A 15846-nucleotide genomic window follows, 5' to 3' on the forward strand; every position below is an offset into this window, starting at 1 on the left:
AAATGTAGTTACTATAATTCAGAATAGGGGAAATATCTTATATTTAGTTCAAAAACAAATTTGTCTTTTCAACAAAACCAACCCACATAAACCATAAGTAAAGATTGCTATGCGTAAACACAAACACAAAATATAGAATGCTCCCTATGACAAAACCCAGATCCCTATGATTTCTATATTTTAACTGATGTTCTTTATTAAAATTTAAAAGCCATTGACTAACAACAACAACGAAGTCCAATATACATCAACCAATCTTTGTTGGAACACTCTGTTCATGCCTGAAGAAATTATCAGGATCAAACTCACCCTTGATCTTCACCAACCTGTCAAAGTTCCCTTTGTAATACTTAGCCCCCCACTCTCTAGCATCACTCTCTTCCTTATTAGTCCCCAAATCAAGATCCCTGTAATTCACATACGCCTGTCTCGGGTTCTTGGACACATACAGCTCCATGTAATCATACATTTCCCTAATCCACTTCATATGCTTGGCCTCACTCGCTTCCCCATCTTGCCAAGTGCTTAGCCACTGAATCTTGAACAACGTCCCTTCCCTGTGAGGGAAAGGTGTCTCTGACTCGGAGATCCTCGACATCATTCCTCCGTAAGGGTTCCATATCGTCAAAGGCGAATCCTCTTCTAAAAACCTCTTCCATAAATAGGTCCACTTACTTTTTCTTTTTTTTTTGTCGATTTATCCTTCTAAGCCTTCTACTGGAATTGGCTCTTTCACAAAGTCTGATTTGGCTTTGAAGTGATTCTTGAACAATGATTTACCGGCTAGTAAAGCTTCTGGTGCTGCACTGTTTGGGAATCCGGCAATGTACATCACTGATTTGATCCAGCTCATCTCAGTGCAGTCCTTCTCGGTCAGTCCTAGCTCAGGGAAATCCTTCTGCATTATCTGTTGGGGTTGAAATTGTAAAAATACAAAGTTTATTCCTTGAATTGTAAGAATCATAGAGATAAAAGAAGTTCAAATTTTAGACCCATAAGTTTGAAATAAAGCTCTATCGTACCTCCAAGAGCCGATTAGAGTCGCCGAGAAACTGAGCTTGGAACGACATCGAGATGGTTCGATCTGCCGATCCGGTGGTTTTGCTCGCCGGAGAAATAATCACGCGGATGAAGAGATCATCGTCAAGCTTATCAGCGACTTGTTGCCATTTGTACAATACATTAGTCCCGTCTTGCTCAAGCGTCTTTGTTACTGTGAATACCGTCACGGTGGCTGGAACCGGTACGAGCTTGATCTTCCAAGCGAGGATCACGCCGAAACTACCGCCGCCAGCTCCGCGAATCGCCCAGAAAACGTCTTCTCCCATCGCAGCACGGTCAAGGATCTTACCATTGGCGTCGACGATTCTCGCGTCCAGGACATTGTCAGCGCCGAGACCGAACTTGCGCATCATCGAACCGTAAGCTCCGCCGACTAAGTGACCGCCCATGCCAAGGCTTGAGCATAAACCTGCCGGGAAACCATGGGTCTGGCTTTTTTCTTGGATCCTTTAAACCAAAGAAAGGTTAACCGATTAAATTACCGGATCATGCATTAACCGAAACTTAACCATGCTCGGTTTGTTTTTTACTTTGGTTCCAACCAAATGTTTAGATCAATTACATGCAATATTATGAACCAAGTGATGACAACACTAATTGCTAGTTACGACGTGACACCCTTAAAAAAACACACACACAAACTACTAGATTATTAACGTTGTTTAAAAGTTAATTCAATTCTATACTAAAACTAATGACTAGTACTAAATTACTAATGTACTATTACATATTTTGTGTATTTAATGTTAATTCTTTTTTTTGTCAATATATTAATGTTAATTCTAGATGACAAAACAACTATGTAGATGACAAAGAAAAATAAATAATTAAATTAGCGGGAAAAGAGACTACGATGTTACCGACTCTTTTAACCACACAAATGTACGTACAAATGCTTTGTAACATGAACAGAAAAAAGCAAACAAAAAAAAGAAAAAGCTAAGCCATCCCTCAACCGACGCTTCTAGGGAATCCCACTAATATAAAGTTTATGATTGTAAAAAAAAAAAAGGTTTCCCCAAATGGCAGTAGGTAATAGGAAATATCGTAGCTGAAGATGTCAAACCCCTTCCGTTACAATTTGAAGTCAAAATACTGCGAAGTTCTACCAAAATAAATCAGCAATTAAAAAAAAAAAAAAAATCCATGAAACTTAAGTGAAGCACCTTCGTTAATTGTTAGTAAACAAAAAAGAATAATTATCGCTATTCAAAAATTAGGTGTTATGCTTCAATTTTCGTCTTTCCTATTCAAAAAGTTTGGCCTAGCTATATAAAATTATGCGTAAGCGTTACCTATAATAAACCTCTCCGTTGGTAGCACCAGCATGAGCCCACGCGCTGTTACTGTCCAGATCGACGTCGACCTGTCTAAGCTTCGACAAATCGACGACCACAAACGGCGTCTCGTCCTCGGCGACGAACGAGAGCCCTTCGTAGTCATGGCCACCGCTACGTACCCTCAGCTGAAGCTGAAGCTTCTTGGCACACACGACCGCTGCTTGGACGTGCGTCTCGTACAAAGGCTCGAATATGAAGATAGGCTTCGGGTTCGACGGCGTCAAGTACCGGAGATTCTGCGCCGTGGATTCAAGCTCCTCTTTGAACAAAGTAGCGTTTTGGTCAGGTGAGAAAAACGACGCCGTTATCGGGAACGAGACGTCGGAGTTGTCGACGAGGCACTGCATGAAATCTTGTTGTAGCGTGGTGGATGAAGACGATGGAACCGAGACTAGTAGTAGCGTTACAAGAAACGCAATCGGTATCGCAAACGCCATTATTTTTTTAAATGTAAATGAGGTTTTTTTGCTTTTGGTTGTTTGAGGTATGTGTTTGGGTTTATATAGGAGGTTGATGTATGTGTGGTGAGGTATTGTGAGATGGCTTACACGTAAAGTTGGTGTAAATATTACATCATTGCTAGATTTGCATTATACTTCTAATCTTTTATTTATTACTAATATTGTATCAAATTTCATTGCTACAACTCTTTTTATTTTTTATTTTTCTGATTACTTCGAAAATAAGGGTTTTCTTGGAGTTTATCACTTAAGCATATAATCGAACATGATGTTTTGTTACCAAATAAGGAAATGATAGAATATCCAAGTAATTAGGTCATTTCCTTGCATTGTCCTTTACTTCGATGCTATATAATCTGAATCTTTACATCTAAATCTGATGTAACTTTATATCGTTACTTTTTATCTATGTTGCATGGAAATTCTTTTTAAGGTTTGTTTTCCATTTTCAAAACGTTTCAGAAACGAAAATTTGGAGAAACACGAACAAGTCACGGAAACACAAAAACAAGGCACGGAAATACAATTCCTATAAATCTCTGTTTGGAAACACGATTCCTAGAAATCTCTGTTTGGAAACACAATTCCTAGAAATCTCTGTTTGGAAACATGATGGAAACTCCGTTTTCGTTTTCGAAACACGATATAAACTTTTTTTTAGCTTAGAAACTCAATAAATAAAAATAATTTGAAAATATATATTCATAATACATAAATATATAATATTATTAGTGTTTTAATTCAACTATTTAATATTTCTGTTTTGAATATGTGTTGTTCTAAAAGAAAAAAAAGCGACGGCGATGGCGAGAAGACTCTAGGGTTTCGACCCAACAATGAGATGGTGTCTCATATCTAGTGGGAAACGGTTCGGGCTGTCCATTATGGTGGAGATGGGGTTCATGCGGTTTGGTTTGCGTTGTTATTGCGGGAGATTTGGGGGATCTGGGTTTTTGGGGAGACCTGGGTCTATGCGGTTTCATATGGTGTAGGATTCGGGTTTACTTCTCTCTCGGATATGTTGGGATTCAGTTTGTTTGGAAGATTCTGTACAGATTTGGTGGTCTTTGGCTTAGTGTGGGGATATGGAGGTTTGATTTTGGTAAGTGGGATTCGTTCCCCTTTGTTTTGTTCAATGGAGGGTGGATGTGCAAGCTGGTTTCGGGATTTGATATCGCGATTTCAGTTCTGCTTTCAAGGGAAGGATTTGGTACTGGGATTTGAGTATCGATATCAAGGGAAGGATTTGATACGATTTGTTATCTGTCAATGGTTTTTTCTGCGATTTGGTGTTAAATGGTTTGATCCGTCTGGATTGTCGATGGGGTATTTAACAAGGCTTTGCACAGCAGAGTTTTTTCATCCGCAAGCTTATTGTTCTCTTCATCGTTTCATTACCTTGGTGTTTTTTGGTCTTTCTTGGTCCCTCGTGTTTTTCTCTGTCTCTTCCACTATGTCGCAGAGCAGTTTGGTCTCTAAGGGGAAAAAGATTGCGGAGATGCCTCTGAAACGCAAGATTAAAGTCCCTCATTTTGATAACTCGGCGTTGATTAAAGGGTACTCGAAGACTGTCATTTGTCGCTGTTTCAATCCTCGGGTGCAAGACATGAAGGCTTTGATGCTGCTGTTTCCTCGTATTTGGCAAATGGAGGGCAAGGTTGTTGGCGCGGATCTGGGGCTTGGGAAGTTTCAGTTCGATTTCGATAATGAGGAGGATATTGTGGAGGTTCTCAAAATGGAACCGTTTCATTTCGATCACTGGATGGTGGCCCTGGTTCGTTGGAAGCCGTCGGTGGATCCTTTGTATCCATCTGCTCTCACTTTTTGGGTTCGTGGTCCCTCTTCAGTTCTGGGCTGATCCCACGTTTAGGAGCATCGGTGAAGATCTTGGGGAGGTCCAGGAAGTGGATATTGATGGAGGTCGGGTAAAGGTGGTGATCAATGGTTTCAAGCCTCTGTGTTTTGAATCCGAGATTAAGTTTGGCAATGGGGATCAAACCATTATTTCTATGCGGTACGAGCGATTGTTAGGCTATTGCCGTCGGTGTTTTAGTCTATGTCATCATGAAGACTTCTGTGGGGAAGAAGCTGGAGGAGGTGTGGTTTCTTCTGCTTCCTCTCTTCCTTCGGTTGAAGGTACTGGTGATAGTCGGTTTCATAGTTACAGAGGAGCGGTGGCTGGCGGTAGGGACATGCAAAGTGATCAGGCGAATAGGCTTCTAGATGCTGGTCGTAATCGGGTTACCGGGGAATCCTCCAGGCAGGGTTTTCAGAGGCAAGAGACCAGGCATCATCCGGGAGGACAGAGGAGTCGCTCTCGGTCTTCACAGGGGGACTCACATAGACCCCGTCGCTGTGCTGATTCTTCAAGGGTGGCTGAACACAGAGACGTTGCACCGGTAGTCTCTCCTCCACGAGACCGTTCTGGAGCGGATGGGGAAAATATGGTTAGGGAGTCCTTTCCGGCGTTTCAAGTGGTGGAGTAGGTCCAGAAAAAAGTGAGGAAAGCTCTCTTTCAAGAGGAGACCATGGAGCCGTCTGGAGATAAGGAATGTGTTCAGAGGACTGCAGGAACGATGGAGCAGCTACCTGCACAGGGTGATTCTCGGGTCTTGGAAGAGGGTGGGGATACTAGTATGGGTGAGGTTTCTGTGTCTGAGCCGGGGAATTCTCCTCCTATTTTGGGGGTGGTGGAGGATACTGTTGCTGTGGATCCGGAGGTGTCAGAGGTCAAAGTTGCGGTGGTTGTTGAGGATATGGAGGAGGGCTTGGAGTCGGATGCGATGGTGGAGGATGGTGCCAAGGCGATTGGTGAAGCGGTTTCAACTTCGGAAGAAGGATCGATTGCGGCAGAATCTTTTTCGGAGGAGTCTTCGGATGAGGTAGGCTCTGGTTTGCTAGCCACTGCTGTAATTTCCTCAGGTGCGGATGAGCATATGGAGCATAAGGAGGGGAATGAACTGAAAGGGGAGAAGGAGGTTAAGGCCAAAGGGGGTCTGCTAAAGGGGGGAGGCTCCAAAAAGCTGAATGTTTATCTTCGTACTCCGAGGAGGAAACCTGCAGCAAAGAATTCGGAGCAGGGGGGCGATAGACACAACCCGAAGAACCAGGACAAGGGAAAGGGTGCGGTGGGTGGCGGCAAACCACCTAAACCGACAGGTTGATAAATGAAGATTCTCAGCTGGAATTGCCAAGGCCTGGGTAACAAGGCAACTATTGGACATCTTAGGGACCTTTGGTTTCAGCATCGTCCGGATTTTTTGTTTCTTTGTGAAACAAATCAGTCTTTCTCTTTTATGGAACGTTTTGTAGGCCATTTTGGCTATTCAAATTTAATAACTGTTGATCCTATTGGTTGTAGTGGTGGATTGGCACTTTTTTATAATAAAGATGATTTTAATGTTTCCATTGTTTTTGAGTTAGATGGAATGATTGATATTGAGGCAGTTTACAAAGGCAAATTCTTTAATTCAACTTTTATTTATGGGGATCCAGTACCAAAAAATCGGGATTTAGTTTGGGAACAGTTAACAAGAATAGGGATATCTCGTAGTTTCCCATGGTTTGTAATTGGAGATTTTAATGAGTTGACCGGAAATCATGAGAAACGAGGGGGGGGGAAACTCCTTCCTGCGGCATATTTCCGGTCTTTCAATTGTATGATCCAGGGTTGTGATTTTGGAGTTTCCGTATTTGGGTGATTTCTTGTCCTGGCGGTGTTGGAGGGACAAAAAGCCAATACGTTGTCGGTTGGATAGAGTATTAGGTAATGAGGACTGGCATGCTCTTTTCCCGGATACCGTGACAGAATACTTGCCTATGGTGGCGTCTGATCATAAGCCTATATTGGCGTATATTGGAGCCAAGCGTCCAAGGGGGAAGCGGCGATTTGTGTTTGATAGGCGGTGGCTTGGTAAGGAAGGATTGATGAGTACCATTTCTTCGGGTTGGGCGGCTGGTGGGCGAAATGAGCAGGGGCTTTTTGTGGACAAAGTGGTAAATTGTCGGCGGTTTATTTCGCAGTGGCGGAAGACACACGTTCCGTCCGACGGGATGTAATCGCCCTTATTACAAGGCAGCTATCGGTGGCCCAGGCAGATGATGCAACTTCCCCGGAAACGATTACGGATTTGACCTCCCAATTGAGGGAGGCTTATCGGGATGAAGAAATTTATTGGTATCAGAAGAGTCGGAACCGATGGATGTGGGTAGGCGATAGGAACTCCAAGTATTTCCATGCTCAAACGAAGCAGCGCAGGGCACAGAACAGGATAGTGGGTCTTTTTGATAAAAATAATGTGTGGTCTACAGATGATGATGTGATTTGTAGTACGGCAGTGTCATATTTTGAGGAGTTGTTCTCCACAATTGACTCTGGTAATTGTGATGAGATTCTCAGGGAGATTAATACGGTGATTACGGAGGAGGATAATGCCGTTATGACCGGTCCTGCTACGAAAAAAGAGGTAAGAGCGGCTTTATTTATGATGCATTCGAATAAAGCTCTAGGGCTGGATGGGATGACAGCGTTATTTTTTCAAAAGGAATGGAATGTCGTTAAGACGGATTTACTTAATTTGGTAAATTCTTTCTTCGAGTAGGGTTCTTTTGACAAGCGGTTGAATTCTACGCATATTTGTCTAATTCCAAAAGTGCCGAAACCAACTCGAATGGCGGAGTTACGGCCGATCAGCTTGTGTAATGTGGGATATAAGATCATATCTAAAATTTTATGTCAAAGGTTAAAACGGGTGTTACCAACACTTATTTCGGAAACTCAGTCTGCTTTTGTCCCAGGCCGTTTGATTTCGGATAATATCTTAATTGCCCAGGAAATGTTTCATGGGCTCCGGACTAACAATTCTTGTAAATCGAAATTCATGGCCATAAAAACAGACATGAGTAAAGCTTATGATCGGGTTGAATAGAATTTCGTGGAGCAAGTTCTCAGGAAGATGGGTTTCTCGGAGAGATGGATATCCTGGATCATGTACTGCGTTACATCGGTGGAATATAAGGTTTTACTGAATGGACAACCACATGGATTCATTCAGCCGACAAGGGGTTTGAGACAGGGGGATCCTTTATCACCTTATTTGTTTATTCTGTGTACGGAAGTGCTGATAGCAAATGTTAGGAAGGCAGAGAGAGATAAATTGATTACAAGCATAAAGGTGGCAAATCAATGCCCTCCTATCACTCATCTTCTTTTTGCGGATGATAGCTTATTTTTTTGTAGAGCTACTAAGGAAGAATGTGAGGCTATTTTAACGGTCTTGAGGTCCTATGAAGCGGTTTCTGGTCAATTGATAAATTTGGATAAATTCTCTATTCAATTTGGCCACAAGGTTTCGGCGGATACAAAAGTGGAGATGCAGTCGATTCTTGGCATTACTAAATTAGGTGGAATGGGATCATATTTGGGAATTCCTGAAAGTTTGGGAGGTTCAAAGACGAAGGTTTTTTCCTTTGTCCGGGATAAGTTACAGGGTCGCACTACTGGTTGGTCGGCCAAACTGCTTTCGAAGGGGGGGGGAAGAAGTGATGATAAAGTCGGTGGCCACGGCTGTTCCGACGTTTGTGATGTCTTGTTTTCAGATCCCGAAAACTATAACGTTTAAACTGACGAGTGCTATTGCAAACTTTTGGTGGAGCTCAAATGGACAGTCTGGGGGTATGCATTGGTTAGCATGGGAGAATCTTTGCTCGAGTAAGCAACTCGGCGGCCTGGGTTTTCGGAATATTGATGATTTCAACTCCGCCCTTTTGGCTAAGCAGTTATGGAGACTAATAGAAGTACCTGATTCGCTTTTTGCAATGGTGTTTAAGAGCCGGTATTATCGGAACTCGCATCCTATGGATCCTATTAAATCTTACTCTCCATCCTATGGGTGGAGAAGTATTGTTTCCGCTCGCTCTCTGGTAAGCAAAGGGCTAATTAAACGGGTTGGTTCTGGAGATACTGTGTCTATATGGATAGATCCCTGGGTACCTGCTCAATTCCCGAGACCAGCGTTAAGCAAGGATTCTTTTAAGGATCCTTCGATCCAGATTAATGATCTTATTGATCGGAGTTCTAATACCTGGCGGATGGATCGGCTAGCTAACCATTTCGATCCAGCTGATGTGTCTTTAATTGGTGCGATTCCTTTAAGTATTACTCCACAGAGTGATTCTTTCGGTTGGAACTTTACTAAATCGGGCAAGTATATGGTTAAGTCTGGATATCATACGGCTCGTTTGCCCCCCCCCCCCCCATGACTCTAGGCCGTTGGTCTATGGTCCTGATTATGTCTCTTATTGGATAGTGTTTGGAAAGTTAAGTGTCCTCCAAAAATACAGCACTTCATGTGGCAAGTTCTTTCTAGCTGTCTTTCAGTCGCGGCTAACTTAGGTCGTCGGGGAATTTACTGTGATCTGGAGTGTATGCATTGTGGTTTTCCCCTAGAAACGATTAATCATGCCCTATTTGAGTGTCCACCCGCACGACAGGTGTGGGCTTTGTCCAATGTTCCGACAGGTACAATTGGATTTCCCACAACATCGGTGTTTGCGAATGTAGACCATTTTCTTGGGGCACAAAATCTGGGGGCTCAGGTGGTAGCCTTCCCATGGATTATGTGGTACATTTGGAAAGCGCGAAATGCGAAGGTTTTTGAAAATGTGGTAGAAAAACCGGATGAGATTGCAAAGTGGGTGGCCAGTGAGGCAATAGCCTGGTCCGCGGCCCAGGTTGAAGATGAGGAGGGATTTATTGTTCCAACATGACCCAATCCTTGGGTGGTCTGGGGGGTTTCCTCCCTTCCTGTTGCTTATACAAGTTTATGTTGTTTTGTGGATGGTTCCTGGAAGGACACAGACAAGTTTGCGGGTGCAGGTTGGGTGTGTATGAGGGCTCACGATGCTTCTCCGATTATGGGTGCCTCAAATTTTAGGCGGAGTCTCTCCCCACTTCACGCGGAGGTTGAAGCCTTTGTGTGGGTTTTACGTTGTATGATTGGACTTGAATTCAAAGAGGTAGCTTTTCTCACAGACTGCTCAGATTTGGTGAAGATGGTGTCCTCACCAGATGATTGGCCGGCTTTTTCTGCCTATCTCGACGACATAAAGGTGGATATGGAGGAATTCTCAAGCTTCTCGTTAACCTTGATCTCTAGGAATGCAAATGTACTTGCAGATCGATTAGCACGACAAGTTTGTACTCAACCGCATGTGGTTACATTAGTTAGCTGTTCTTTCCACAATTGGCTTGTTTGAGTCAATTCGTTTGTTGTTAAAAAAAAAGAATATGTGTTGTTTCAAATATTCCTTTTGATATAAGTTATATGTTTGGTGTTTTATTATGTATATACATATATATATCCATATATAGAGATTTTAGAGTTTTTTTTACTTTGACCTGGTAAATTATCTCACTAGTTTTTAACTAAAGAACTCTCCAAAATCGTTTAAAATCAATGTTAAAACTCTTTTACAAAAAAAATGTAAAATTTGAAAAACAGTGGATTTTATATGATTTTTATAAATCTTTAATTGAATAACAAGATAATTTAAGTTACGTTGACTAAATTTAAAGAAATTCCAAATTCAATAACAGATTTGGATAATGATTTAAAAATCACAAATTGAATAACAGAATATTTTAATAAAAAATCAGAATTTTTTAAAATTCTAATTCAATACCCCTTCTAAAGGTCTAAATTTAAATTATTATATAATTAAAGGTTGTGAAGAAATTAAATGTCTTTTAAAAGCAAGGAACAATATGTGCCTTTAGGGATAAACAATGCTAATATGCACTAATTTCAAAAATTTCCATGGATACCGACATGACTTTATGTTTTTCACATCTAAAGATAGCGACAACACCACTATCTTCAGTAATTGTGGCGTGAAGCCTTAACACAATGTCTCATGACCATTTGAATTGTAATTAATTAATAATGATCACCCCTGTGTTAATCGTTTATGTTATAATTCAACTTTGACTAGTTAATCTAAAAATCTAGTTACACATACATTATACAGTACACTTTGTTTCTTTACAGAAAGTTTCACGAACCAGTTACTACAAAGAGTAATGGGATCCCAAAAAGTAATCGTAACTACAAATATATTTTTTGAATTTTATACACGTAAAACGTAACTGATGCTTTAACAGCAAAAAAAAAACGTAACTGATGTCCTCATGTCAACTTCGTCCTTGGCATAATCAAAACTACAACCTCTATTTTTTTTTTTTTTTTTTTTCTAGAATTAGTACCAGCAAATAGTATTTTGGATTAATTTAGGTTTCGATGTGAGATACTACTTCTTTAGTTTTGGTGACAGAATTATTGTGAAAAGCTAAGGGTGTGATTGATGGTATTCTGAGCTATGTAGCTTAAAAGCAACAAATTGATGTTGTCTAACGTTTGTGTCTCAAAGTCTCATACTTGCTTCAAAGTCTTAATTTGAAGTATCTCTCATATAACGCACGCACACCACATACACACTGTATGTGTAACACACATAACTGCACTTTGTTTTTTTTTGTATTATTGCTACCACCTTTGTTTTCTTCTTATTTTTTATTTTTTAATATTCAATGCTATTTTGACTCTAGTGTAAAATGAAACTGAAAAATCAATTAAAGACACGAACTCTTTTCAGTACCAGTACCAGGTCAAAGTCAAAAACATTAATTTACTGCACTTTTCACCAAACAAGGTTGTCCGTCCGATTGCACTCGTCGTCTTCTTTTATAAGATTTTGTATAACAACAGATAAAAAGTCCCAAACTCCCAATGCTAACCACAGACTCACTTATATATTTCGTATTACATTTTTAGTTCCTTACTGCATGCTTTGCCTTAATATTTTTGATGAAATTTAAAAGATACCAGACAGGGATCATCTTGAGACCGCCCCCGTTAATTATTCGCACTTGAGTGGAAAAAATGAGTCGTACATCCCACTTTGGTTAATTCAGAAATATCATGGCCTTTTGGCTGCACTAGTGGTTCCATAATCGTCCTTTCATCGAGAATGTGTTGTTTTAATGTTTCCTTGTTTTTATCCTTTTTTTTTTGCCAAGGTACATATTCTAGGTCATATAATCTGTAACACCTAAACTTTTCATCTGATGATCTTTACTCTTTAGCAAATAATTCAAATAGTTCAAACTTTCAAAACACAAGAGTTTTTAAAAGTTCTGTGTAACAAAACTTTTACATTTGAAAGAATTGTGTTTTGACTGACACAAAAGCTTATAAATGTAACAAAACTGGTAACAAAAGCTTATAAATGTCGTTTTCACATAACAAATGTAAATCCGACTATTCTGTCAAGGCCACCCAATCTAGCGACCTCATACATCATACATTACCTTTGCTTTACTTAATTTTCCATCACCAAATATCTTCGTTTTGAACATTTTGTGAGTTTCTATCTTTTTTGTTGATTTCAAGGGTGAATGAATATTCTAAGTAATGATATTAGAATCGATGATATTTAATTGATATGTTGGGAAAAAAAATTAAATAAATTCCACATATATTTACATCATAAAAAGAGTTACCAATTCAAAACTGATCTTTGAAGTGTAATTAACTTTTAGTTGGTTGTTTTATTAACATTGTGAATCTATAACTTATAGATTTGTGGACACCGAGTGAGAGGCCTACCACTCTTTTATATAAGCTACATAAGTAGCCGAAGTGTCCTGGGTCCTTTGCCAAGAGTGTTAAGCCGAGGAACGGAATAAAGTAAGTGATTGGTAACCTGATTTCTTTTTCTTTCTTTTTTTTTTTTGTAGAGAATAAAGAGATGATATGTAGCAAATCTATACCAATAATGTATCTATTATGCTAAGGTGGACACTTTCATATATTGTAAGTGTAGATTTATGTTTTGTTACAAACTTACAACGTAAAACATTGTAAATAACATTCTCCATTTAGTTAATCTAGAAAATCATTTGGATAAGAAAAATTAAGTAGTTCGCTTTCACAGTTTATAAATAAGGGTTAATATTTAAAATCTACAAAACTAACGAAACCAATGGGCTTTTATAACACTGGCCTTTCCTATAACCATCGTCAACTCGTCAAAACATTTGAAGCTTGGTTTTTAAGTGGTAGTTAATTAATTTTAGATAACAAGAGTGATGATGATGTATTAATTGGACCTAGTTCTTTATTTGGGGTCCCCTTGACAGCCTTGGGCCCTTGGGTTTGTTCATTACTTTAAACGTTAATGTCCATCTCACTATACTTTAAACTTTAAAGAAAGATGCAAAAGACTCATAATGGGCTCCTCGATTGTCCCATATCCGAGCATTCATCTAAGGCGTCTCTATCCCATTCAATAAATTGATCTACATTTAAAGATGATTATTGATTTGTGTCACTCATAAAGTAATGAAGAGAAATCATTCTTAAAAAGATGGTTGTTGAGGTAACTAGAAGGAAAACGTGAGCAAAATGGGAGACTTATCTGTTAACCTAGCTGGATCTCGGTTCTGTTTAGAAATAGATGGTTTATTGCCATAACTTGTGTGGATTTCTTAATATTAAAACCCAAAAAGAAAAAGAAAACAAACATGTCTGGATTTATATAGTACTTTTACGTAAATTAAGTGGTGAAACAGGGGTTTCGTGAAAGATGTTGAAACTGTAACCGGAAACTAGAGTTGCATATAGAGAAACTGTACTGTATCCATGAAAATTCAAATAAGAAAAAAGATACTATTTTAGGTGATTACGTGAGAACCAATATAAAACTATTAAGTTAAATAAAGATAGTTTTAGTGCACATGCTTTACGTTATTTGGAAAATACATGTGTCAAAATCATTGAGTGTAAGAGATTTCAACCTTTTATTAGAAAACTTCAGTATCAGACTCTATATATAAGAAGTTGTCTTAGAACCAAATATATGATATATCATCCCCTTTATGATAAAACAGAAATATACAACATTGTTTCGTATACTATATAATTTTAATAAGTTGGTTACAAATAAGGTTATAGATTAATTGATAAATTAATTGGTTACAAGTTAAATAGTGGATGCAACCTTAATTTATTTTCGGAAGATTTAATTACTAGAGCACGTTATTCCGAAAATTTTAAAGAGAATATTCTAAATAATCATTTGATATTATCTAACTTACCATATTAATCTATATTATTATTTTTGAGATACATTTTGTGTTATGCCCTTGAAGTTTTGGTTATTTAATTTGTTGTATTTACAACATTAACCCCTAACTATTTTCCTAAAATAACAATTCATGGAAACTCATTTAATATAACTATTTAAATCGAACTAATTTGATACATTTATCGCCATAAATAGCTTGACAACATCTATATATTTCGATTTTTCCAAAAACAACTCTACGCATTAAATTTTTAATCTCATAAAAATTTCCAAACCTATTTTAAGTAGATCTTTAGATACTGTATGATCTCTTAAATTTAAATGACACAGCCGAGTTTGAGTAACAAATGATTACAATCGTAATAATTATTATAACGTTAATAAAGTTCATAAAAACGATAACCCAACTTTAGAAACTCAATAATCGGGTATATTTAACTTTAGCATCAAGAAAAAAAATTAATATAATATATACCGTGTTAAGAAACTGAATATTATTATGCGATAATGTTATCAACTCAAATAGGAAAACACTAAAATCTCTCTTTTATTGCTACGGATCGTAAACTCCTTGCTCATCAAGCATTTTCCATGTATAAATATCAATTTCACAAACAAAACACAACACACAACCAAAATCACTAATATGACGGTTTTGAAACACGGGTTAAACCACTAATATGACGGTTTTGAAACACGAGTTAAACCACTAATATGACGGTTTGTTATTATATAGCGGGACATGTTATTAACATGACGGTTTGAATTAACATTAGTATAAATATAAAATATTATTAATTTGGTTTTGAAACACGGGTTAAATCAGGGTAATTTAACTAAAATTTTGTAAAACAATTAAATTATTGGTAAAATTGTGACTTAATCCGACAATAGCTTATAAATTACATATTTATGTATTTATTTCCCCTATTATTGTTCTAATAATTGACAATCCAAACAAAATTATTATTTAATTAAAAGAACAAACTAAATATAAAAAAACAAAAATTAAAATGTTATTATTTTTTTAAAAATTGTCCCGCGGTGTACCGCAGGTTAAAATCTAGTTTCTTTTATTAAATTATTCATCAAATGAAATCTTTTGAAATCTAACTTAACATATTACTTTGTAAATTATCATTACACTTCACCTCTCATTTTTATATATGAGTATATTTTGTGAAATAAAGAAATTATCATATTATTTATTATAATTAAAAATATAATTTTATTTTCGTATATACCATAAATTGAATTTTTAAAAACAAATATAAATTGTTCAATCTTCAATCTATAAAATGTTCAAACTTTACTAATATTATTCTTTAAGAATAATATCTATTGAACTAAAAAATTTACTGAGTAACGACTCAAAATTTGAATATTTAAATTCAATTTCATATTTTTTTTGTTGAATTTTATATAATATAGTAAACTTGAAATAATTTATTTTGAAATATTTTTAAAATATTAAAACTTGATGTAAAAGTTAGAAAATATTAACACTCTAAATTGATTTATTTTAGCAATGTCAATAAATGTCACTATAATATGAAAGAATTTCAAGAAACCAAGAATATTAAAACAAAAGGTATAACAATATATTAAATTACTCATAATATAATAACTTGCTTTTTAAAAACCAAATTTACAAAATTATGTATTATAATGACATTCAAGTCATGATGTACAATATACATTGTTGAAATAACTTCACATACATAAACTAATACAACATATTAAATTTTAATTTAAAATATAAATTATACAGAATTTTGTCTAAAATAAAATTTAACCAGTGTTATAGCAAGAATTCTTATCTAGAATCATTAACAATA

At 37.3% G+C, this 15846-nt stretch overlaps 2 protein-coding genes across 2 annotated transcripts; one reads left to right on the forward strand and one right to left on the reverse strand.

Moving 5' to 3' along the window:
- Positions 1–170: 170 nt before the first annotated feature.
- LOC104781878 (monolignol oxidoreductase AtBBE-like 15) lies at positions 171–2974 on the reverse strand. Its single transcript, XM_019244896.2, has 4 exons — positions 2358–2974; positions 1023–1509; positions 700–907; positions 171–660 (listed from the first exon to the last, which is right to left on the reverse strand). The coding sequence occupies exons 1-4, from the start codon at positions 2837–2839 to the stop codon at positions 248–250; spliced, it is 1590 nt and encodes a 529-aa protein (XP_019100441.2). The 5' UTR covers positions 2840–2974; the 3' UTR covers positions 171–247.
- A 2417-nt stretch (positions 2975–5391) lies between these two features.
- Positions 5392–10120, forward strand: LOC147946213 (uncharacterized). The gene is made up of 8 exons (XM_087509539.1): positions 5392–6022; positions 6176–6425; positions 6532–6776; positions 6887–7329; positions 7792–8322; positions 8462–9076; positions 9356–9595; positions 9716–10120. Exons 1-8 carry the CDS (start codon positions 5392–5394, stop codon positions 10118–10120), a joined length of 3360 nt encoding a protein of 1119 aa, XP_087365665.1.
- The last annotated feature ends 5726 nt before the right edge of the window (positions 10121–15846 follow it).

This window comes from Camelina sativa, chromosome 4, assembly GCF_030686135.1.
Source record: "Camelina sativa cultivar CO46 ecotype springtype chromosome 4, ASM3068613v1".
Taxonomy (NCBI): Eukaryota; Viridiplantae; Streptophyta; class Magnoliopsida; order Brassicales; family Brassicaceae; genus Camelina; species Camelina sativa.

Bases quoted from the DNA above. Each gene is read 5' to 3' on its own strand.
- LOC104781878 (XM_019244896.2), bottom strand. From the start codon at position 2,839: ATGGCGTTTGCGATACCGATTGCGTTTCTTGTAACGCTACTACTAGTC. The intron at 908-1,022 runs GTACGATAGAGC...CAACCCCAACAG, and splicing joins ACTCTAATCGGCTCTTGGAG to ATAATGCAGAAGGATTTCCC. The intron at 661-699 runs AAATCGACAAAA...AGTGGACCTATT, and splicing joins AGTAGAAGGCTTAGAAGGAT to TATGGAAGAGGTTTTTAGAA.
- LOC147946213 (XM_087509539.1), top strand. From the start codon at position 5,392: ATGGAGCCGTCTGGAGATAAGGAATGTGTTCAGAGGACTGCAGGAACG. The intron at 6,023-6,175 runs GTTGATAAATGA...AACGTTTTGTAG, and splicing joins CAAACCACCTAAACCGACAG to GCCATTTTGGCTATTCAAAT. The intron at 7,330-7,791 runs GTAAGAGCGGCT...CGGGTTGAATAG, and splicing joins GTCCTGCTACGAAAAAAGAG to AATTTCGTGGAGCAAGTTCT.